The sequence below is a fragment of the Motacilla alba genome, chromosome 27 (genome assembly GCF_015832195.1).
Source record: "Motacilla alba alba isolate MOTALB_02 chromosome 27, Motacilla_alba_V1.0_pri, whole genome shotgun sequence".
Lineage (NCBI taxonomy): Eukaryota > Metazoa > Chordata > Aves > Passeriformes > Motacillidae > Motacilla > Motacilla alba.
The window spans coordinates 995,629-1,019,332 of record NC_052042.1 but is presented as its reverse complement, the minus strand read 5'-3'; the positions used below and the strand labels follow the sequence as shown (position 1 = coordinate 1,019,332).

General features: G+C 61.7%; 2 protein-coding genes across 3 annotated transcripts; both read left to right on the top strand.

Annotated features, from left to right (window-relative positions):
* The first annotated feature begins 1,614 nt into the window (after nucleotides 1-1,614).
* Nucleotides 1,615-8,262, top strand: LOC119712085 (1-acyl-sn-glycerol-3-phosphate acyltransferase alpha-like). Of its 2 annotated transcripts, XM_038162963.1 has the most exons (7): nucleotides 1,615-1,685; nucleotides 1,771-2,053; nucleotides 4,774-4,907; nucleotides 5,426-5,601; nucleotides 6,824-6,919; nucleotides 7,236-7,308; nucleotides 7,487-8,262. In XM_038162963.1, exons 2-7 carry the CDS (start codon nucleotides 1,872-1,874, stop codon nucleotides 7,708-7,710), a joined length of 885 nt encoding a protein of 294 aa, XP_038018891.1. In that variant the 5' UTR covers nucleotides 1,615-1,685; nucleotides 1,771-1,871; the 3' UTR covers nucleotides 7,711-8,262. The 2 variants fall into 2 exon arrangements, with proteins under 2 accessions (XP_038018891.1, XP_038018892.1); XM_038162964.1 differs by having other exon boundaries at nucleotides 1,654-2,053.
* An 823-nt stretch (nucleotides 8,263-9,085) lies between these two features.
* On the top strand, nucleotides 9,086-23,568 carry LOC119712005 (alpha-2-macroglobulin-like protein 1). Its single transcript, XM_038162804.1, has 37 exons — nucleotides 9,086-9,093; nucleotides 11,604-11,825; nucleotides 12,471-12,660; nucleotides 12,933-13,095; nucleotides 13,578-13,630; nucleotides 14,276-14,296; nucleotides 14,415-14,568; nucleotides 14,690-14,774; nucleotides 14,861-14,969; nucleotides 15,050-15,170; nucleotides 15,787-15,896; nucleotides 16,029-16,193; nucleotides 16,310-16,537; nucleotides 16,841-16,898; nucleotides 17,136-17,281; nucleotides 17,459-17,608; nucleotides 17,771-17,878; nucleotides 18,099-18,180; nucleotides 18,382-18,541; nucleotides 18,686-18,911; nucleotides 19,045-19,171; nucleotides 19,405-19,526; nucleotides 19,694-19,745; nucleotides 19,940-20,014; nucleotides 20,173-20,349; nucleotides 20,478-20,559; nucleotides 20,652-20,808; nucleotides 20,924-20,998; nucleotides 21,178-21,334; nucleotides 21,432-21,649; nucleotides 21,740-21,955; nucleotides 22,026-22,144; nucleotides 22,238-22,328; nucleotides 22,471-22,539; nucleotides 22,629-22,731; nucleotides 22,887-22,928; nucleotides 23,374-23,568. The coding sequence occupies exons 1-37, from the start codon at nucleotides 9,086-9,088 to the stop codon at nucleotides 23,388-23,390; spliced, it is 4,458 nt and encodes a 1,485-aa protein (XP_038018732.1). The 3' UTR covers nucleotides 23,391-23,568.
* The last annotated feature ends 136 nt before the right edge of the window (nucleotides 23,569-23,704 follow it).

The window sequence follows — 23,704 nt, the reverse complement described above, 5'->3', positions numbered from 1 at the left end:
CCCCATGGAGGGGTGCCAGCCCTGCTATGCCCTAGGGGAACTCCAGGCTTTTCCCTGGATCAGAGCTGCTGGCAGGAGACCTCAGGGTCGGTGGTCTGGAGCTCTGAGGATGCAGAAAGGCACCTTAAACCCCCTCCTTGGACTGCCCTGCCTCTTCTCTGCCCAGTGGAAGGCAGAATTTACCTTCTCTGAGCTCTGGAATGGGCAGATCTTCCCCAGCCTGGCCCCTGGAGGAGCTCCCAAATGTGGAGCGGGAGGATCACGGCGGATTCCAGGAGGAAGGTCCAGCTCCTCCGGCTGGGAGAGACTGAAGGAGGCATCCAAAAGCAAAGCTGGGTTAGATGGGAGAGCAGGCTGGTGCCCAAAGCCTCCCCCATGGACACAGAAGGGGAAGGAGGAGCGAGGAGTCACCTGGAATGGGCTGGGCAGGAAGGGTGGGCTCGGGAGGTGACCCAATCTTTGCTTCAATATGAGAATAATGAGAGGAATGGGAGGATGAAGCAATGGCCATTGCAACACCCCTGGTGGACGTAACCCCGGGGTTACTGGTCAAACTGGGGCACCCTCCAGCACGGCCAGAGCCTGGGGACATCTCTGTCACCTCCAGGGGACAGCGGGAGGCGTGGGTGGAAGGGCAGCCCTGGCACAGCCATGCAGAGATGCTGGGCAGAGGGCAGGTCCTGCCAGGGGAGGGCAGGGGGCTGGGGTGGTCCCAGTAGAGGTGACACCTGCCCAGGAGTGGCCTGGGGGGACACAGACCCCAGAGACCCCGCTGGGGCTGTCATGGGGAGGCACGAGGGGATCTCGCTGCTCCTGGCCTGAGGTCAGGGCCGAGCCAGGGGCTCTGGCAGCAGCACAGGGATGTCCCCCCCTTCCCCCCCTGGGGGTGTCCCAGGCCGGGTGGCACGGAGCTTGGAGCCACCTGGGATGGTGGCAGGTGTCCCTGCCATGGCAGGGCTGGCACTGGATGGGCTGTGAGGTCCTTCCCACCCAAACCCTCCTGGGATTCCCTGACCTGGGAATGGGCCAGCAGGGCTGGGAGAGGCTGCTGGGGGCTGACACCGTTCTGGTGTCCCTGCTGTCACCAGGACTTGGTTCCAGGAGTTTCCAGGGGGCTGGCCTGGATCCTGCGAGGCACCAGAGCAGGAGGAGAGGTTAATTACAGCCTGTGCTAATTGCACCCGTGAAAACACCTCATGCAACACGGCCCCTGGCTGCCAACTGGGCCAAGGGCTGCCACCCCTGCAGCCCGGGCTGGCAGCGGGGGGTGGCAGAGCCCGGCCCCCCAGGCACTGTGGGACCCTGGGGGCAGATGCTGGGCACTGGGAGGGGAAGGGCAGAAGGGGTCCTGCTGCCCAAATTGAGTAAGAGATGGGGAGCAGTGGTGCCACGTTCCTGCTGCTGTTCCTGGTGGGAGATGTCTTCCAACAATCTGATGCTCTGCAGGGCGAGGTTTGGCTGCCAGCAGGTGGCTGTGCCCAGCCTGGCTGGGGTGATGGCCATGGACCAGGAGCAGCTCCTGCTCTCCCCACCAGCTGAGACTCCCTCTCCCAGGGCTGGCAGCCCCGTGGCCAGCAGAGATTCCCAGGACAGGAAGAGTTTAGTGAGCGGCAGGTCTGATCTTACCAATCTGGAGTCTGCAATGGCTGTCAATGGCCCAGGAGGTGACAGCGGTGACAGCTCAGGTGACTCAGGGTCCCCGTGTGACTCATGGCCACTCTCCACCCCTGGGTGGGTGTCCTGCTTCCACCTGAGCCACTCCATCCTCAGGATGAGATCCGCAGCGAGCCTTCCCCTGGGCCAGCCCCGCCGCCCACGCAGGATCCTCCTGATTCACCTGCCCCGGCCCGGGCTGCGCGCGGGGCGGCACCATGGACCTGCTGCTGCTCCACGGGCTGCTGCTCCTGCCCCTGGCAGCGCTGCTGCTCTACAGGTGCAGCCCCTCCTTCCAGTTCCTCTGCAAGGTGGCCTTTTTCAACTGCTGGATCGTGGCCTTGGCCACCCTGCTGTCCCCCTTGGCCGCCTTCCGGGGACGCTCCGTGGAGAACATGAGGTGAGTGTGGGCTGGGGATGGGGAGAGCTGGCTGGGGCTTGGCTCAGCTGGAGGAAATCCTGTGGTTTGTGGCCACAGGCTCTGTCCTGCCCTGGATAGAGCCACAGCTGGGTCACAGCTGGGTCACAGCTGGTGGCAGAGCCCTGGGGCAAGGCCAGGGCTGTGGTTACATCCGTGGGGCAGTGAAGTGCAGCTTGTGGTGTGATAGGTGCTGACTGTGCCCAGGGAGGGTCAGACCATGCTGGAGTTGATATTTGTGGTCCCTGAGGGATGAAATAACATAAAAGGGATCATTCCTGGCCATGGCAGTGTTGGGATCATCACTGTGGGTGAGTAACATGGGGGTTTGGAGGTACCATCAGGGCAGGGGGCAAATTCATGCCCAGTGCTGTGTCCCTGGCTCTGGTTTTGCCCATGGGAGACCCGGGAACAGCACTTTGGCAGAGGGATCGAGGATGGAGAGGCCCTGACACAGATTATTCCATGGCTGCCCCATCCCTGGAAGTGCCCCAGGCCAGGCTGGATAGGGCTTGGAGCAGCCTGGGGCAGTGGGAGGCGTCCCTGCCCATGGCTGGGGGTGATACTGGGTCCCTTCCAACCCAAGCAATTCCATGTTTTTATGGTTTTGGCATGTCTTGGTGCCATCCCCTGTCAGGGCACAGCCCTGTCCCTGTCACAGCCACGTCCTGATCACAGCCATGCCCCGACTCTGCTCCCGAGGGTGGAAGCAGGGAGATAACACCGGGGAGATAACATCAAAGCGCAGCACCGGGGGAAGGCCTGGGCGCTCTCAGGGTGTTGCAATTCCGTTGCTGGATTCCCGGGCAGGATGAGCGCACCAGGAGGGATGTAATTACCCAGGGAAAACATCCCAGCTTGAAAAACTCGCCGAGGATTTGTGTAGAGAGATCCCGGCCCGCGGCGGGAGCGCGGCCGCAGGTTCGGTGTTCCCGGTCCGAGGCTCGGTGTTCCCGGTCCGAGGCTCGGTGTTCCCGGTCCGAGGTTCGGTGTTCCCGGTCCGAGGCTCGGTGTTCCCGGTCCGAGGCTCGGTGTTCCCGGTCCGAGGTTCGGTGTTCCCGGTCCGAGGTTCGGTGTTCCCGGTCCGAGGCTCGGTGTTCCCGGCCGTGGGGCGGTGGCACCGGCGGTGCCGCAGCCTGTCCCAGGTCCTTCCCGGTGGAATGCCGGGCGCATCCCGGGCTGCTCCAAAGGCAGCGCTTCCGGCTCAGCCGCAGTCCCGAGGGAGGCTGTGCCTCGCCCGCCTTATCAGCGCCGCCTTATCTTGTCCCACCGACAGATCCGTGCCCGCGCAGCACGCCCAGCTCCCTCTCCTCCGAATCCCAAAGCCTGCGGCTCGGAGCGCTTCCCTGTCATTAGTCCTGGCTTTGGGGCACCGTTTCTCCTCGGATCCTCAGGAATCTCCGAGCCTGCGGCTCCCGAGGGATGGGGGCGATACAGCGGACCCTGTGCCGCCCTCTCATCCTGCCTGGGGCTGAGCCCTTCCCTGCCCCCTGCGCTGTCCCCTGGGGGCAGTGACAGTTATGGGGACCCTGGCACAGACCCTCTGTGGGTCGGACAGTGCCGCATTCCAACACCGACGTGTCCCAGGATTTTGTCGCCACGGCTGCTGGAATCCTTGGTGCTCCCTCCTCCCTCCACTCCTCTCATTATTCCCATCCTGAGCGTCACCTTTCCCTGCCATCCCTATATTCCTCCTCCTGTCCAGCCCTCCCGGGGTGTGACACCCCTGTTCCGCTCAGATCCATCTCTTCCCGACACTGCAGGGCTTGTGGAGCCAATTATGATTCCCCATAGGAATGTTTGGGCTGGTTTTCCCTTCCCCCTGTGGCACAGAGCGGTGCAGGGGCGGTCCCTGGGGTTCCCCACATCCCTGGGGATCTGCCTGTCCCTCTGTCAGCCATCCCCAGGGCTCATCCATGCCCAGCTCAGCTCCTCCCTGCTGGGATCTGCCTCTGGCTTCACAAGTCTGGGATCTGCATTTCCGTCCACGCACGGATCCAGCTGAGCACCTGGGGAGGCTCCCCCGGGCAGAGACAGTTTGTCCTCGTTGGGGTGTGAAGATCCCCATCCCCATCCCCATCCCCATCCCCATCCCCATCCATCCCCATCCCCATCCTCATCCTCATCCTCATCCCCCATTCCCTCCCCCCCCCCCCCCCCCCCCCCCCTTCCCTTTTCGCTTTTCCATCATCCCGGACATCAAAATCCTGCTTTTCCCCTGCCACCACCCCGTGCTGGTCACCCTCCCTCCTCAGCAGCTCTCTCTCTCTCTGAGCCAGGAGCTGGGCCCAGCTCAGGCGGGAGCCAGGCGAGTCCTGAGCCTCCCAAGCTGCAAATGTGTGAGAAAGCCCAGCTCCCCTGAGCCTGAGCCCGGGTCCAGCAGCGCAGCCGAGCCTAACCCCGCCCGCCCGGGCCGGTGCAGAGCCGCTCCCCACACGTGTCCATCTGCCTTATCTCGTCCCTTGTCTCGTTCCTTATCTGGTCCCTTATCTCGTCCCTTGTCTCGTCCCTTATCTAATCCCTTGTCTCGTCCCTTGTCTCGTCCCTTGTCTGATCCCTTGTCTCGTCCCTTGTCTCGTCCCTTATCTGATCCCTTGTCTCGTCCCTTATCTGATCCCTTGTCTCGTCCCTTATCTGATCCCTTGTCTCGTCCCTTATCTCGTCCCTTGTCTCGTCCCTTATCCGGTCCCTTATCTCCGCAGGCTCCTGCGGGCGGCGCTCCTGCCCCTCAAGCGCCTCTACGGCATCAGGATGCGGGTGAGGGGCTCGGAGCGGCTGCGGCTGCCGGGGCCCTTCGTGATCGTCTGCAACCACCAGGCTTCCCTCGACCTCATGGGTGCGTGGGGGCAGCGCGGGGGCACCCCCGGCACACCTGGGGGCTCCAGGGGTGCGCCAGGATGGCTCTGGGGAGGCAGCACCGGGATCAGGGCGGGGATATGTGGTGGGAACAGACCAGGAGAGCTTTTGGGACTGGGCTGTGCTGCAGGGAGAGGAGGGACAACGGGAGGTAACCACAGGCTGGTCCTGGGACTGGGGACAGCTTAAAGTCCTTTAAGTCAAGGCTAAAATAACCCCAGCCTGGTCCTATATTAAGGTATAAAAGATTAATTAGGGTATAAATTATATTAGGATATAAATGGTTAATTAATCTGTACACTGATGTAATTTGGCCTCTCCAGAGAGTTCCTCTCTGCAGTTATCACCTCTCAGGACTGGCTGAGCTGCAGAATTTATTGCTGATATCCAGCTGGTTTGTCCAGCCTGGCCTTCACTTCCAAGCAGTTTTCCCAGGTGATTTTTCTGCTGCCAATGCCGTGGGTTGGGAAGGTGTTAATGGGTGTTTCCGTGCCCCAGGAATGGTGGAGGTGATTCCCGAGCGCTGCGTGCCCATCGCCAAGCGGGAGCTGCTGTACCTGGGCACAGTGGGCTGGGCCTGCTGGCTCAGTGGCATCATCTTCATCGAGCGCCAGCGCAGGGACGCGGCCATCGAGGTCATCTCCCGCACCGCCAGCACCATGCGGAGAGAGAACGTGAGGGACACGGCTGGGGACGCCCTGGGGGCAGGGGCTGTCACTCTGAACGCATGGCCTGCCCCGTGGCAGGGAACACCAATGCACCTGAGTCCATGCTTTCAGAAGGCTAATTTATTACTTTATTATACTATATTATATTAGAGAATGCTATACTAAACTATACTAAAGAATGCAGAAAGGATACTTACTGAATGTTAAAAGGTAATAATGAAAACTCGTGACTCTTTCCAGAGTCCTGACAGCTCGGCCCTGATTGGCCAAAGAGTGAAAACAACTCCCAGCAGAGTTCAATGAAACAATCACCTGTGGGTAAACAATCTCCAAACACATTCCACATGAGCACAGCACAGGAGAAGCAAACGAGATAAGAATTGTTTTCCTTTTCTCCGAGGCCTCTGGCTGCCTTTCAGCTTCCCAGGAGAAAAACCCTGGGCCAAGGAATCATGTTCAGAGAATGTGAATGCCACAGGCTGTGGGCAGGACTGACCTGGCTGAGGCTGGGGTGTCTTGGTTTGAAAAGCCAGGTGTCTGCTAAGGAAGGCAGGAGCCTCCCCTGAAATGGAAAATGCAAACCCCTTCCTCTGAGTTGTTATAATTTGGAAATTAAGGGGCTCTCAGGCAAAGATATGGGAGCAGGAATAACAGTTCTTAATTAAAAAAATAAATATAAAAATGCAGTAATACAAAACAACCCTGCCAGAGTCAGAACAGGCTCTGACCCCCTGTGTGTCAGGGTGGTGGCAGCAGTGCCATTCCATGGTGGCTCAGCCCTCCTGCAGTGCCAGCTGTGCTTCTGCTGGAGCAGGGATCCTGCACAAGGCTGGAGTTTTCCTCTGCAGCTCCAGGGCTGCTGGAGATGGGCCTGCTCTCCCTCTGGGAATGCGGGGCAGGAGAAAGCTGCTCCTCTGGGAATGCAGGGGGCAAAGGCTGCTGTGCTGTTCCCAGGCTCAGATCGTATCCAGGTAGGAATGCTTGGCTCCTGCCCTGGGCAGAGCATCTCCCCACGGGATGATGGAATTTGATCAGCCATGCAGGGACACTCAGTGGCCATGGACAGCAGAGATCTCCTGGAGGGAGGATTGGCTGTGGGAGAGATAAAGAAAACTGCCCCATGACCAGCAGAGAACTGCCCCAGCTCTGACTGATGGTGATAGAACACACAGCCCAGCCCCATCTTTCAGCCTAAACCACAGGGTCACCTCTGTCCCTGTCCCTGCAGCTCCGTGTGTGGGTTTTCCCAGAAGGCACCAGGAACCCCGGCAAATCCATGCTCCCCTTCAAGCGTGGCGCTTTCCACCTGGCCGTGCAGGCCCAGGTAAGGAAATGGTCAATCAAATGTTGGACTTGATGGTCTTGGAGGCCTTTTCCAAAATGATTCCTTCCCTATGGCTCACTGTGGATGGAGCAGGGTGGGTGTGAACCCTGGGGCAGAGGGATGGGGGGGATTTGGTCCCCAGGGATGGAGGGTTTTGTCCCCAGAGATGGGAGGGTGTGGTCACCAGGGATGAGGGGTCTGGTCCCCAGGGAGGGACAGGGTGCTGGGCAGCACCAGGGAGGGACAGGCAGGAGCAGGAGTCCCACCTGGAGAGGGCTCTCTCTGGGAACCCTCCCTGACCCTCCATGTCCTGCAGGTTCCCATTGTCCCCATCGTGATCTCCCCATACTGGGAGTTCTTCAGCCCTAAGGAGAAGAGATTCACCTCTGGTAAGGGATGGGCAGGAATTCCCATGGCAGAGGGCAGGGCTGGCTGGGATGAGGCACCTGGGGGTGTCTGAGGGACAATGAGGGATGGGGAGGCAGCTGGGGTGGAAGATGCCTGGGGGAACACCCAGCTCCTGATGGGATCCTCTAACACATCCCTGGCTTTTCCCTCCTCTCCCAGGGACCTGCACCATACAAGTCCTCCCCAGGGTGGAAACACGTGGCCTGAGCCCAAAGGATGTCCCCAAACTGACCGAGAGTGTCCGCCAGGCCATGGCCGATGCCCTGGCCGAGATGTCCATGAGTGACCACAGGGACCAGGACACGGAGCAGCCTCTGCTGGGGCCGGGGGAGGACAGGGACAGCCCCCAGGGACAGGGGGACACTGCCAGGAGCAGCAAATAGGTAGAAGGAGCGAGTCCCTCGGGGACACCAGGGAAGTGTCCCTTGTCCCCTGAGGAGGTGTCCTGCAGCCCTGCCACCGCCCCAGCAGGACGGTGCCCTAAGGGGAGCAGAGCAGGGCAGGATGGGGGCCAGGCAGCACCCCCAAAACAGAGCAAGGTGCCCCCAAAAACAGAGCAAGGTGCCCCCTAAAACCCCTCGTTGTGACTGTGCATCCCCTGGATGTTCCTCTGCCACACTTGGAGCTGTGGCTGTCCCCCTGGAGCTGTGGCTGTCCCCCAGGATGGCTCCTGCCGGCTCGATGGTTAGGGCAGGGATGGTCTGGGCAGGGCTGGAGGCTCATAGCCCCATTTTCCACCCCTGATTGTTTGGCTCCCCCATGGATTCTCCTTCCACGGGCTCCTACAAGCTGGAAATGCTGTTTGAGAGCGGCCAACTCTGGGGATGGACCCAGAGTGTGTGGCCTGGAGGGGGCACGAGGTCCAGGGGAGGTTGCGGGGGGGAGAAGAGCATCCCGGGGGGGGAGAGCACCCTTGGTGCTGAGCTGTGAGCCAAGGGTGGGACATTAAAGAGTCTGGAGCTGGTGCTGCGTCCTGGCTGTGCTGAGGGGGCTGAGGGGGATCCATCTCCTTGGGGAGACTTCACCCTGCACAGGGAGCACCCAGCACACGGAGCACCCTGCATACGGAGCACCCTGCACAGGGAGCACCCTGCACAGGGAGCACCCCTGCACCCTGCACAGGGAGCACCCAGCACACGGAGCACCCTGCACATAGAGCACCCTGCACAGGGAGCACCCCTGTACACGGAGCACCCTGCACACAGAGCACCCTGCACCCAGCACATAGAGCACCCTGCACAGGGAGCACCCTGCATACGGAGCACCCTGCACCCAGCACATAGAGCACCCTGCACAGGGAGCACCCTGAATAGCGAGCACCCCTGCACAGGGAGCACCCTGCACAGGGAGCACCCTGCACAGGGAGCACCCTGCACCCTGCACAGGGAGCACCCAGCACACGGAGCACCCAGCACACGGAGCACCCTGCACATAGAGCACCCTGCACAGGGAGCACCCTGCACATTGAGCACCCTGCACACGGAGCACCCTGCACAGGGAGCACCCTGCACACGGAGCACCCTGCACCCAGCACATAGAGCATCCTGCACAGGGAGCACCCTGCACACAGAGCACCCTGCACACAGAGCACCCTGCACACAGAGCACCCTGAATAGCGAGCACCCCTGCACAGGGAGCACCCTGCACACAGAGCACCCTGAATAGTGAGCACCCCTGCACACAGAGCACCCTGCACAGGGAGCACCCCTGCACCCTGCACACAGAGCATGCCCACCCCAGGGATGGTGTGAGTAGCACATGGCAGGGTGAGGGTTGCCCTGGTCTGGGGCTGCCCCTGAGGCAGAGCTCTCCGTGTACCAGTAAATGCACAAGAAGAGCGTCCATTGAAGCACCGAATTCCCAACAGCACCTGGATCATGCCTGGACACAATCCCGCCTGGAGGTGCCTTTCCATGGCCTCTGGACCACGACCCGTCCAGCAGCTGGATGGTTTCCTGCAACCAGGCAGGGATTTGGAATCTCCTGGCTCCTTCCCAGCTAAGCAGCTCAGGGTGGCAGCAGGGCAGGGACAGGGCAGGGTGTGGCTGTCCCCTTGTGGGGAGTAGGATGTGCAAGGTTTCCCCTCCCATGCTGGGATAAAAGGTACAAACCACGGGCACAGAGCTCTGCTTTGGCACCATTCCTGCTCTCAGGAGAGCTGGATTATGGAGGAAATCCTTCAAATCTGTTGCAACACCAAACTGCAAAGAGGCTTCCCATGAGGAACAACCCACGGGATCAGGAGATGTCACATGGACATGGCCAAGGGCACAGGAAGGTCCCACGTCCCAGAAAACTCCTTTAATCCTTTCCTGCTTCCCAGGATTCCCAACATGTGGCGTGATCTGTCAGCTCTGAGCTGGCCTGGGGGTCCCACCACACCCCCACCCTTGGGGGTTGTTTGGCTGCCCAAAGTTTGGGTTTGGGGGGGTTGAGCATCAATGGAATCATGGAATGGCTTGGGTGGGAGGAACCATACAGCTCATCCAGTTCTGCCAGGGCAGGGACACCTTCCACTGCCCCAGGCTGCTCCCAGCCCCAGTGTCCAGCCTGGCCTTGGGCACAGCCAGGGATCCAGGGGCAGCCACATCCCATCCTGGGTCCCCATCCCAGCAGGGGTTTCTCAGCCCTGTGGATGTGGCACTTGGGGACAGGGGTCAGTGGTGGCCTTGGCAGTGCTGGGGGAGCCGTGAGCTCCTCGTCCCATCCGGGATGTCTGGCAGGGCACTGACCCCTGCCCACTTCCTGGGCTGGGTGAACTCAGGCCGTGCTCCTGCCTCGTGTCCTTGGCGGTGGCAGGTCCAGCCCCTCCGGCCACTCACAGCCTGTGGGGCTGCTCCAAAGGACAGGGAGGTGGGCATAGAGCCGTGTCCAGCAAAACCTGAGCTGGGCAGGTGTGGGGACAGAACTGTGGTCATCTGAGATCCCATGGAAAAGATCAGCCCCATCCATGGCTTCCTGTGAGGCCCTGGCACAGATTCTCAAGCAGCTCTGGCTGCCCCTGGATCCCTGGCAGTGCCCAAGGCCAGGCTGGATGGGATTGGAGCAGCCTGGGACAGTGGAAGGGGTGGAAGTACTTTAAGGTCCCTTCCTACCCAAACCATTCTGTGATTCCTTGGTTCCCGCAGGCTCAGAGGGAAGGGAACTGCAAGGGCCCAGAGCAGGGGATGTGCTCAGGACTGTGGGGCTGTCATGGAGCTCCTCAGCTGTCCCACATTCCCACCAGGACACAGGGAAGCTGTTGGAACCCTGGAAACTGGGAATCTGAGACTTTCTGTGCTGGCAGGCACTGACCCTCAGGAGAACACTGCATTGACCTGAGGCTGTGGAGAAGCTTCCAAAATGGCATGACAGAGCTGGGATTGTGGGGGTGGAGTTTGGATAGAAGTGTGTGATATCACAGGGTGGGAAACTCAGAGTTTGGGGTTTTAGAATATAGTGTTGTATATAAGGCAAGAGGGAGGTTTTAGGGTGGAGGCTGGTCCTGCTTCTTCACCTTCTTCTCCTCCTTATTCACCTTCTACTTCTTCACTTCCTTCTTCTCCTTCACCTTCCCCTTCTCCTTCTTCTCCATGGGTTTGGGTGGTTTTGTGTAATTGGATTAAAAATCCACATTGTGGCCATGGGTGATTGGTTATTGGGTTAAAAGTAGAAATAATTTAGGTGTCATTTCTTAATTGGACAGTTGATCCTTAAAAGGCCTTGTAGAGAGAGATGGGGCTCCATTTCTAGCCTGTTAGAGAGAAATGCTGTAGAACTCACGGTTTGTGAGACTGTAACATAGGTAAGTCCCAACTAAAAAATACTGTCTCACACATTTAACCCCAACCTTAACAGAAAAAAGAAGTGAGGAATCCCCAGGAAGCAGCTCGGCTCTGCCCTGGCAGGTGTCCAGCTCCCATGTGTGGAACGGGAGCAGCTGAGCAATGCCACATCCCCACACTGTGCTGTTCCTCTGTCCAGACTGGAGGAAACTGGGCAAAAAGCCAGCCTGGGACATGTGATCTGCCCAAATCTGGTTAAATTTGAAATACCTGTAAATTTTTCATTTCTGAGAAATCACCCCCAGCTCCCAGCCCCTCCTCAGGTTGTGCTCCCTGTTTTCCTCTCCTGTGTGTTCCTGCTGCCTTCTGACATCATTTCCCAGCAGACCTGTGTGGAGTCCTGGCTCAGACTGAAATCCAGGGACCTTTCCCAATATTGCAAACATCCCTGGAGTCCTTGACCCCCAGAAGCTGTGGGCAGAGGGCAAACATTGCCTGGACTTTATCTGCAGGTGCCCCGGGCTCCTGTGCCAGCCCCATTTCCTCAGTGGGTGGGACACAAAGACCCATTTCAGAGCTGCAGCGGGTCAGACACCGATCCAGAGAGATCCAAGAGCTGCAGGGGGAGGCTGTGGCTGTTCTCAACATCCACATCCAGCTGGAGACATGATGTCTCCAGCCCTTCACATCCTCTTCACCATCCTGCTCCTCTCAGCCGGGGCGTCTGGAGCACCGTGAGTCCCCTCTGTGTCTGTGCCTGCTGGGGTGCTTTAACCTTGGCTCCTCAGCAGTCCCTGGGGGGATTCAGTCTCTCCTGTGCCTGCTGGGGTGCTTTAACCTTGGCTCCCTGGCAGTTCCTGGGGGGATTCAGTCTCTCCTGTGCCTGCTGGGATGGTTTAACCTTGGCTCCCTGGCAATTCCTGGTGGGATTCAATCCATCCTGTGTCTGGGGGAGTGCTTTAACCTTGGCTCCTCAGCAGTTCCTGGGGGATTCAGTCCCTCCTGAGTCTGCTGAGGTGGTTGAGCTTCAGCCTCTTGGCAGTTCCTGGTGGGATTCAATCCCTCCTGTGCCTGCTGGGGTGTTTAACCTTGGCTCCTTGGTAGTTCCTGGTGGGACTCGATCCCTCCCATGCCCTGCTTGCTGCCCAGGGTGCCCCAGCTGCTCAGGCTCTCCCTGCCCAGGAGCACTGGGGACATGGCCCTGGTGGCCCTGATGGCTCCAAGGAGCTGCACAGCTGAGCTGAGGAGCCCAGGGCAGCCCAGAAGCAGAGAGGAGAGGCTGGGGGGGTTCCTGTGCTCTCAGAGGCTTTTCCAGGTCTCCATGGGGCCGTGCTGGATGTGCCTCAGCGCAGGGCTCTCCTGTCCCTTGTCCCTGCCAGGAGTTACGTGGTGGTGTCCCCAGCCGTGCTGTACCACCCTCACCCTGCCACGCTCTGGGTGCACCTCAGTGACCTCCAGGGGCCCGTCCAGCTCCGTGTCCAGCTGCAGGGGGACAGCGGGACCCCTCCCACCACCCTGCTGAGCAGCGAGGTCCTGGAGCCTCACCTGTACCTGAACATCACCTTCCCTGTGAGTCCCAATGCTCCCCAATGCCACCCCAAGGCAGCTGGGAGAAGGTGGGGGGCCCTGGGTGGCCTCCAGGCCGTTTCCATCAGGGCTGGGGACAGATGTGACTTCCCCATCTTGTGGCAGGGTCTCGCCCTCGCACTGACAAAGCCAGGCTCAGCCGGTTATCCCGGCTGGAATGGTCCCTGGGTGTGGGGGGTTCCTGGGGCTGGCCATGCTCTGCGTCACCCGGGCACCATCCTTGTCCCCACCCTGAGCCCGCTGATCCCCCCCAGGCTCCAGCCCCCGCCAAAGGGAAGGAGGAAATCGTGGCCCTGCACGTCTCCATCCAAGGAGGTTCCCTGAATGTCTCCGAGTGGAAGAAGGTGATGCTGAGAGCTCTGAGCCCCGGGGTCTTCATCCAGACTGACAAGGCTGTCTACAAGCCTGGGCAGGAAGGTGAGGTGGGCAGGAGGGACCACCCTGTACTGGGGACACCCTGGTGTGAGGAGAGGGGTAGGGGGGCCGAGCCTTGCTCCTGCACTGCCTGGAACCGGGAGGGGTTATCCCGGGATGTTCCGGGAGGGGTTATCCCGGGATGTTCCAGGAGTGGTTATCCCGGGATGTTCCGGGAGGGGTTATCCCGGGATGCTCCGGGACGGGTTATCCCGGGATGTTCCGGGAGGGGTTATCCCGGGATGTCCTGGGAGGGGTTATCCCGGGATGTTCTGGGAGGGGTTATCCCGGGATGTTCCGGGAGGGGTTATCCCGGGATGTGCTGGCATGCCCAGCACGGGCACAGGGCAGTGCCAGGGCTCGCTGGAGGCCGTGCTGCTGGGGGCAGTGCAGGGCTCAGGGTGGGTTTCCATCCACCTTCCCACGGGGAATCCCGCTCCCTGCGGATGAAGGCACGCCTCCATCTCTGTTGTTGCTTTTCCCAGTGAAGTTCCGAGTCGTCTCTTTGGATAAAGACCTGACCCCCAGCAGCCAGAAGGTGAGAGCAGGGCTGGGATGTGAGGAGGTGACAAGGGCTCCCTGCAGTGTCCCAGCCGGCTGGGAGAGCCGTGGGAGAGCTGTGGGAGTCACCTTTCCCCTCAGGAATGCTGCCCCGGCCAGCTCTGCCCGCGGAGCTGCCCCCGGGGCAGGGATGCCCTGTGCTGGGCAGGGGTGCAGCAGGATCAGGAGAAAGCAGAGGGCACGTGTGACATGGGAATGTGCCCGTGCCAGCTCCCGGGCAGGGATGCAGCCCTGCTGAGTGGGAGGTGGGGAATGTGCTGATACCCATCAAGGCACCAGACACCAGGAATACCGGCAGGCTCAGCCTCTGGCACCCCTAAGCAGCCACTGGGGTCCCTGGAAGTGCAGGATGTCCCCAGATTAAAGGGGTTCTGGAGCCTTCCTAAGGCACTGGGAGATGCCACCTCTCCGTGTCACCCCGGCAGTGCCCTCGGCTCAACCCTGCCAGAGCCAAGCTCAAAATCCATCCCAGAGCCAGGCTCAAAATCCATCCCAGAGCACCTTGAGGGCTGGGAAGCTCACAGCATCCCACCCTCCCTCTGCCCCACCCACGCCGTGCCCACCCTGCTGAGACCCCAAGGGATGGAACTGCTCCTCTGACCATCCTCTCTTTGTCTTCCAGCTGCCCCTGGTGTTCCTGAAGGTCAGTTTGGGACACCCGGAGTGTGGGGCGGGCTCGGGGGGCCGGGAGAGGGGACACAGGGCACAGCCAGGGGCTGTTTGCCGGCTCCCCGGGCGCTGATCCTGCGTGTCCCTGCCAGGATCCCAGCGGGAATCACATCGCACAGTGGCGGGACCTGGCCCCTCGGCAGGGAATCGTGGACTTGTCCCTCCCGCTGGCCTCGGAGCCGGCCCTGGGCACCTACACCATCAGCGTGGAGGGGAAGAGCCATTCCTTCAGCGTGGAGGAATACGGTACCTGGGCACTGGGAAGCGGGATCCCGCCATGGGCAGCAGGTCCCGACCCCCTGCAGCCACCCAGGAGATGTCACTGTCCTGGGAGTGACCACCCGGTGTCCTTGTGCCTGTCCACCAGTGCTGCCCAAGTTTGAGGTGACCATTCATCTCCCCAGCGTGCTGTGGGAGGAGGATGAGAAGTTCCCGGTGGAGATTTGCGGGCGGTGAGAGGGGAGCAGGGATTGGGGCGGGGATGGGGGGATCCAGCAGGGTGGGCCCCCTGCACAGCCTCTCCCCTGTCCCTGCACAGCTACACCTATGGGAAGCCCGTCCAGGGGCAGGTCCAGGCTGACTTGTGCCTCAGCCTGAGGCTCTGGTCTCGCCGGAGGCGGAAGACCTGCACCCAGGTTACGGGGCAGGTGAGTGTGGCCGGGGCTGGGGCTGTCCCTGGGTGGCTCCTTCCCGGGAATGCTGCTGACGGGGTGGATCTTCCCTCCAGACCAAGAAGAACGGCTGCTTTTCCACAGAGGTTTTGTTGGCTGCCTTCAAGGAGATGATTTTGGCTCCATTTTCGAGGAAGGAACTTGAAGTCGAGGCGTCGCTAGTGGAGGATGGGACAGGTTGGGATGGGGGTGTGACCATCCCTGCGTGCTCCCAAGGGATTGCTGCTCTCCAGAAACACCCAAAAGCGCTGCTGGGATTTAGGGATGCACACGCAGGGATGGGGTTTGGGTGGGGGTGTGAGTCAGGTCAGCCTGGCAGGACTTGGAATTGCAAGCAGAGGAAAAATGCCGTTCCCAGATCCAGCAGCTCTGGCAGTGCTGGGAGCTGAGCCCTGGCAGTGCAGAGTGGTTGGGCTCAGCCAGGCTGGTGGGGTGGCTTCACCTCCCAGCTCGTCCCTCACTCGCGACCCCGTCACACCAGGAGTGCCTGGCCTGGTTGGAGAGAGGAGAGCAGGGCTTGTCCCTGTGCCCAGCGCCCCAGGGGCCCCTCATGATGGTGCTTTGGTGAAAAACCTTTTCTGAAGTGTCTGCCCCAGCTGCGCCTCAGCTTTAGGTCTGGAATATTCCACAGGGCTTGTGCTGCTCTTGTAAGAGATGCAAAACGTGCTGGGAGCTGCAGGAGGAAAGCCCAAATGCCCAGGGACCTTTTCTGCAAGGGGACAGGGGCACTGGCCAGAGCTAAGCTGTGTCCCGTGTCCTGCAACACCCTGAGGTCCCCACTTGCTCTCCACAGGGCTGGAGATGAAGAGCACCAAGAGCTGCAAGTTTTTACCCAAAACAGTCACGGTCACCTTTGAGAGCCCCAGTCATGCCTACAAGCCAGGCCTCCCCTACAGCGGGACGGTAACGGAGGGTCCCCTCTCCCTGTGGGGCTCACCTGCCCCTGCTGCTCCCAGCCCTGCTCCTGCCCACCCCAGCCCTGCTCTGCGCCAGCTGCAGCCCCAAACTGCAGCATCCCCCCTTCCCTCCTGCCAGATCCGGCTGCAGGGAGCCGACGGCTCTGGGCTGCCCCAGAGGCAGGTCCTGCTCTCAGTCAGGAACCAGGGAGAAGAGAGCACACAAAGGTTCCTGACAGACAGCGCAGGGAGAGCCTCCTTCCAGCTGGACACCTCTGGCTGGAGCGACTGGGTCTCCTTGCAGGTAAGTGCCCCACCCTTGTCCCCCCCTCAGGGATCCTGAGCTGCTTCCTCCAGTGGGGTGCAGCCTTGGAGCTGCACCAGCCTCGGGGTGGGCTCACCCCCTGATTCCCACTTCAGGCTGAAGTCAGCAGGACAGCTGAGAGCCAGGAGGGCTCAGCAGGACTCAGGCCCCGAGGTGCCTTTCTGGCAGTCATGCCCTACTCGTCCAAGAGCGGGAGCTTCCTGCACATCCGCGCCCCCGAGGGGGAGCTGCCCTGCGGCCATTCCCAGCTGGTCCACGTGGATTTTATCTTTGGCAAGGAGGCTTTAGGCACTGGACTGAAGAACCTGGATCTGGTTTTCATGGTGAGCCCTGGCCCAGGGAGGGAGGGCAGCAGGAATCAGGGCGGTTCTGTGGGAAGGGCCACATCTCCACACACACGTTGTTCATGGTGGTGTCCCCAGGGACAGGACAATGAGCAACCTGTCCTGGAGAGACTGAGGGACCTGTCAGAGGAGGTGGCTGCTGCCACCGTGGGAGCTGTTGGGGGGCTGAAGACTGAGCATGGTCAAAAATTGTCCCAGAAGTCTCATTGTGGGTCCATCCTCCAGCAGGGCACTTTGATTCCACACTCAGCATCCGTTTTGTTTTCACCCCCTCCTGTGCAGGTCCTGGCCAAGGGGTCCATTACCAGCATCTTCAGGAAGCAGGTCTCTGCAGAGCCTGGTAGGTCCCATGGCATGGAGGGGCTGTGCAGGGCTCTGCTCCCTGTGCCTGCTCCTCACAGGGCCATGAATGCTTTGGCTTAGAAGGGGCCTCCAAGCCCATCCCACTCCATCCCCCTAGGGACACCTTGCACTCTCCCAGGGTGCTCCAAGCCTGTCCAACCTGGCCTTGGACACTTTCAGGGCTGGAGCAACTGCATTTTCTCTGGGTAACATCTCCCCCCTTTCCATGGCCCAGGACAGAGAGCCTCCCTCTCCCTGGAGCTGCCCATCGGGCTGGAGCTGGCGCCCAAGGCCAGGCTTCTGGTCTACGTGGTGCTGCCCGATGGCGAGATGGTGGCTGATGCCACTGAGCTCTCCGTGGCCAAGTGCTTCCCCAACCAGGTGAGAGGAGTTGGGCTCTCCATGGCTGCCTGCCTTGGGATCCATCCCACTCCAGGAGCATCGCAGTGTCACAGTCCCTGCTCCCCAAACCCTCTGAGGAGAGCCTTCCCTACCTGTGGCTCGGTCCTGCCCTCCACAGGAGGTGACTGCCCTCTGTCCCCTGGTGTCCCCGTGCAGGTGAAGATGGCATTTTCCGAGGCCAGGGCCCTGCCTGGGGCAGCACTACGGCTGCAGCTGGGGGCTGCCCCGGGCTCCCTGTGCGCTGTCCGAGCCGTGGATCGCAGCGTGCTGCTCCTCAAGCCCGAGGCTGAGCTCAACGCTGAGGCCGTGAGTGCTGGCCCTGCCTGGGGTCCCCCTGCAGCCCCAGGAGCAGCCCGGGCTGGGGGTAGGATGATACTGGCCCAAGTGCTCCTCACATGGACGCGGTGCACTGCGGTGGGCAGAGCCCTGTGCTTTGAGAATGAGGGTTTTGCACGTCTTCATTCCCAGGTCTACAAAACACTGCCCGAATTCAGCTACCCCCACAGCATCCAGGATGAATCATTCTGTGACGTTCACTGGCTGGTCTCCAAGAGGGAACCCCACAAGTTATTCCAGGTGAAGCCCCTGGGCCTCCTGGTTCCTCCCCATCCCGGAGCCGCCTGTGCTTCTCCCAAGTGCTGGGAAAGCCACTCGTGTGGCAAAGGACTTCCCTTTCCTGCCAAGCCCAGGCTCCTTCTCCTCTTGTTTTCCGTAGACCTGGAACTACTCACTGCTGGAAGGGGGATAGTCCTGGCTGCTGGCTGTTGGGGGGTGGACAACCTCTGCTTTTTCACAGGATGCAGCACTGAAGCTCTTCACCAAGACCAGGGAGCCTTGCCCGCCCAGGCTCCCCGTCGTTGGAATGCCAGGTCCTGCAGGTGAGCACAGCCCTTGTGCTGAAAAGAACAAACAGTTGGTGGCCAGTCCCCCCTCAGAGGGACTTGGAGCCATCCAGAAAACACTCTCGGCACCAAATAGGATGGATGAGGATGGAAAAGGATTTTGGTCACCCTTGTGCTGGCTGCAGGCAAGGTCCAGCTGAGACCTGAGGCTCCCAGGTTGTGCTCTGCCTTTTCCAGGACACGTGAGACACGACAGTATCGAGGTGGTAAGCAATACTCATCCAGAAATTATGACAGTGTTCAGCTCAGCCAGCGCAGGCACCGAGGACGGGGAAGAGCCCCCAGCACCCCGGACCTACTTCCCAGAGACGTGGCTGTGGGACCTGGTCCCTGTGGGGTGAGAGGACAGCTCCCAAGGGAAGGGAGTTGGGGACCTCAGGACTCCTTCTCCCTGTGGGCTGGCACCAGCAGTGTCACAGCGGTGCCACCCAGGCCATGCCACCAGCCGTGGTGGGGCGGCCTCACGATGTTCTCCGTGCAGGGAGAGTGGCTCTGCTGAGGTGACAGTGACAGTGCCCGATGCCATCACGGAGTGGGAGGCTGGGATGTTCTGTACGGCCCCGCAGGGCCTGGGGCTGTCCCCTGCTGTCACCCTCACGGCCTTCCAGCCATTCTTCGTGGAGCTGGCGCTGCCCTACGCCGTGGTGCGCCACGAGACCTTCACCCTCAGGGCCACCGTCTTCAACTACCTGCGCCAGTGCCTGCGGGTGAGCGGGGATGGCCGGGGGACCCGGGGCTGTGGCAGGGGCTGACGGAGCTGTGCCATGCTCTGGCAGGGGGTGAGGCCGGGGAGGTGACCCTGGCCCTAGGGTCTGATGGAGCCACGGCTGTGCCCCGCAGGTTCAGGTGACGCTGGCAGAGTCGGCAGAGCTGGAGGTGTCACTGAGTGCAGGGGACACCTACAGGGCCTGTGTCTGTGCAGATGAAGCCAAGACCTTCCAGTGGGGCGTGCGAGCCACCAGCCTGGGTACAGAGCTGCCACCACCCCACCCTGCTGCCCAGGGACTCCCTCAGGGGATGGGGTTGGGTGGGCAGGGAGGGCAGGAACCCCACAGAAGAACCTGGGGAATTCTTCCTCGCTCCACTCCCACCCTTCCTGGGAACCCCCACCCCAGTCCAGCCAGCCCCACCCCAAGCCCAGGGGACTGTGCTCAGGTTTGGGGGCTCCCTGGGGACTGAGGGCCCTGTTTGCACCTTCAGGGGAGGTGAACATCACTGTGAGCACTGAGGCCCTCAGCTCCCCCGAGCCCTGTGGCAATGAGCTGCCCTTGGTGCCAACCCAGGGTCGTGTGGACACCGTGATAAAGCCCCTGCTGGTGCAGGTTAGAGGGCTGTGGAGGAAGAAAATGGGATGGATTTGGGAGCAGGGTGCAAACAACCCTCGGGGGGCAGTGGGAGAGCACCCGGACATGAAGGCAGGGGTGACCAAGGGAACTGGGGGACAGGCAGGTCCCTCCTCCTGACTGACTCTGGTGCTGCTTCCTCACAGCCCGGGGGGATCCTGGTGGAGAAGAGTCACAGCTCCCTGCTCTGCCAGGAAGGTAGGACTGGCCAGGGGTGTCGGGCAGTGCCGTGGGATGTGGGCCAGGGGTGCTTAGCCACTGGTCACAAGGGCCACCAATGTAGAGGAGCCAAGGGTCAGGGTGTCTGGGCAGGAACAGGGTGGGTGAGGCTGCCATGGGACAGGCTGGGAAGAGCTGGGCATTCCCACTGTCATGGCCCTCTGTCCCCACAGGTGCTGAAGAAGTGTCCTTGGAGATTCCTGCAAACATCCTGGAGAGCTCTCAGCGAGCCCACGTCACCGTGATGGGTAAGGGACAGGCCAGGGGGGCCTGGGGACCACGGAGGACAGGGTGGGTGCAGAGGTCCCCAGGTTCAGCAGGACGTGGGACCACCCAGAGCTGACACAGGAGGGGACACGGGTGCTGGTGGCAGGGGCACAGCTGATGATGTGTCCCCCTGGCACAGGTGACATCCTGGGCAATGCCCTGCAGAACCTGGACAGACTCCTGGCCATGCCCTATGGCTGTGGGGAGCAGAACATGGTTCGCTTTGCCCCCAACATCTACATCCAGCAGTACCTGGAGAAGACCGGGCAGCTGCTGCCGGACATCCGCGCCAAGGCACAGGGGTTCCTGCAGAGCGGTCAGTGGGAGCCTGACTCCCCGCCTGGCTGGGACAGCGCTGTCCCACAGCCCCCTCCTCACTCCACCTGGCTCCCCTGGGGTCCCCTGGGCACAGAAATAGTGTCCTGTCCCCGTGTCCTCCCGCAGGGTACCAGCGGGAGCTGCAGTACAAACACGACGATGGTTCCTACAGCGCCTTTGGGAAGAGCGATTCCATGGGCAATACCTGGTGAGGGCTCTGCAGCTGCATCCAGGGCTCCTCCTGCCACCCAGGGAGCCCCAGTGCTGACCCTCAGCCCTCCTGTGTCTCCCTGGCTCCAGGCTGACGGCGTTTGTCCTCAAGTCCTTCGGGCAGGCCCGAGCCTACGTGGCCATCGAGGAGCGGCACATCACAGACGCGCTGCGGTGGCTGCAGCAGCGCCAGAAGAAGAGCGGCTGCTTCCGCAGCGTGGGCAAACTCTTCAACAATGCCCTGCAGGTGGGGCAGGGCTGGGGTAGGGACCCAGAGCGTGGTCTGGGCAGTGGGGGTGTCCCTGTGTTGGTGTCACAGCCCGTCTGGACCTGTGTCTCCCCCCCACCCCGTCCCCTTGCAGGGCGGTGTCTCGGACGAGCTCTCACTCTCAGCGTATGTGACGGCAGCGATGCTGGAGCTGGGACTGCTCACGCTGGTGAGGACTGACCCTTCTTCCCCACAGGGACTGGTGGGCTGGGGACAGCTGCTGGGACAGGGATTGGCTGTTCCAGGCCACCAGTGTGAACTGGGCACAGCTGGTCACACTGGGCAGCACTGGGTTCTCTGAGTGAGTCCCATGCTCTGGGCTGGCTCCTGACTACACTGCCACGCCAGGAGCCGGTGCTGAGCTCAGCCCTCAAGTGCCTGGAGGCTTCTCCCACGGACGACCCCTACACACAAGCCCTACTCGCCTACGTGTTCGGGCTGGCGGGGCTGCGGGAGCAGCAGCAGGCGCAGCTGCAGCGCCTGGCCCAGCACAGCGTCAGCGCAGGTACCGTCCAGGCAGGGCAGTGTGGGCAGTGCCACCGCTGGGAGGGACCCCAGCCCAGCCCGCAGCAGGGGCTGAGCTGCCGCCCCTGCTCCCACAGACGGGCAGCTCTACTGGAAGAGAAAGGGGCAGGCTCAGAAAGCCTTGGAGCTGTCCTGGGCCGCGGCTGCGCCGGCCGAGGTGGAGATGACAGCCTATGTCCTGCTGGCCTACCTGTCGCAGCCCTCGGTGTCCCCTGCTGACCTGGGGACAGCGTCCCAGATCGTCCGCTGGCTCTGCAAGCAGCAGAACCCCTACGGGGGCTTTGCCTCCACGCAGGTACCGGCCCTGGGCTCCAGGGGCTGCTCCAAACTGGCCCCTCCTGGGAGCCGCACTCAGGGGTGACCCTGGCACTGTCCCCATGCACAGGACACCGTGGTGGCCCTGCAAGCCCTGGCCAAATACGCCGCCCTGACCTATGGCAGCAACGGGGATGTCACGGTGACGGTGACATCACCCACGGGGACAGTGCAGGACTTTGTGCTGGACAGCAGCAACCGGCTGGTGCTGCAGCGGGCAGCCCTGCCTGAGCTGCCGGGCACCTACGGGCTGCGAGCCCACGGGCAGGGCTGTGTCCTGGCACAGGTGGGTACAGCCTGGGCTCCCTGTCCCTGTCCCTGTGCCCTCACTGGGCTCACCCCGTGCCGTCCCCCAGGTGACCCTGCGCTACAATGTGCCTCCCCCGCCCAGCACGGGGGCCTTTGAGCTGCGGGTGGAGACGGAGCCGCTGCCGGGCACACAGAACCCGCAGTTCCTGCTCCGCCTCTGGGCACGGTAGGGACTGGGCTTGTCCCGGGTTTGGGGAGGACAGCAGCAGCCAGGCAGGGAGGCAATCCCTAAGCCCACCCCGGGGCTCTGCCCTTGCAGGTACAGCGGGGAGCGTCGTGCCACCAACATGGTTGTCATTGAGGCCAAGCTGCCATCGGGCTACAGTCCAGACAAGAAATCCATGGTGGAGGTGAGGAGCTCCCTGCCCTCCCTTTGGGATACCCCATCCCACAGGTCCCTACCTGGGGGCTGTAGGACATGGAGGGACACCTGCTTGGGGTGCTGGGTACCCATGGGGCAGCTGTGGCCCCTCCTGAGCCATGTCCCTGCAGCTGAAGAGGCAGAAGCTGGTGAAGAAGGTGGAGGTGCAGCCTGACCAGGTGACCATTTACCTGGACCAGGTGAGATGGGGACAGGAGCAGGAACCCTGGGATGTGGGGGGTTTTCCCATGGTGGGTGGCTACACCTCCGCCCTGGGCTGTCTCCACAGCTGAGCAAGGAGGAGAAGACCTTTTCCTTCCGAGCCCAGCAGGACTTCCTGGTGAGCAACCTCCAGCCGGCCACCGTGTCCCTGTACGACTACTATGAGACAGGTGAGCCCTGCAGGGCTGTGTCCCCAGCCCTGCTGCCAGCCCTGCAGCCCCAGGGGCTCAGTGGCATCTGGCTGATCCAGCTCTCACTGATGAGCTTTGGCTCGTCAAGGAAGCAGTTCCTCCCAGGCCCATGGTCACCACCTCTCCCATTGCAGGTGACCACGTGGATGTGGCCTACACTGCACCCCCCAGCTCAGGTAGGGGCTGAGCCTGCCAGGCCGGGGGTCACTGCACCCTTGGGACCCTGATGGGGACCCACCCACCCTGGAGGGCCCCAGGGGAAGGAGGGCAGGGAGTGGGGACACAGGAGCCCATCCTGGGGTCCTGCCCCAATTGTTGGGGATTTGCTGGGCAGAGCTTGGGGGCAGAGGTCAGGGAGTGGCACTGGCAGCCTGCCAGGTGTGCAGGCTGGGGGTGCAGGAGATGCTGTGCCTCTTTGAGGGGGCTCAGCCTCCACCAGCCCTGGCCTTCCTCCAGCGACCCCCTGGAACTCCCCACCTGGGGTTTTGGGGTCACACAGGCGATGGAACACTGAGCTCCAAGGGATGGGGCTCAGCCAGAGGGGCAGGGGCAAACAAGGGTGCTGGGGGGAACGGTTCTGGGGACTTTCCTCTCACAGCACCCCCATATTCCCTTTTGAAGAGAAGGAAAACGTCTAACTCAGCCTGGTGCCAGGCAGCCCATCCCTGTCCCAGCTAATGTGGCTGCCAAGGACAAGGACAGCTGAGGGCCTCTGCTCCCACCCTGGCCATGGTCTTGACCTTCCACGGGGGCAGGACGTGGTCCAGAGACCCTCGCAGCAGCACTGGCCCCCAGCAGGGCCCCTCTGGATGGAGCCACAGCAGCTTCCCCCCGGGGATCCGCAGCCAAGGGGCTCCTGCAGACCCAAGGACACACATGGATTTCACTGAGCGGCCACAGTGGGAACTGCACGGGGACATCCCCAGGAACATCCCCAGGCCACCTCCTGCCA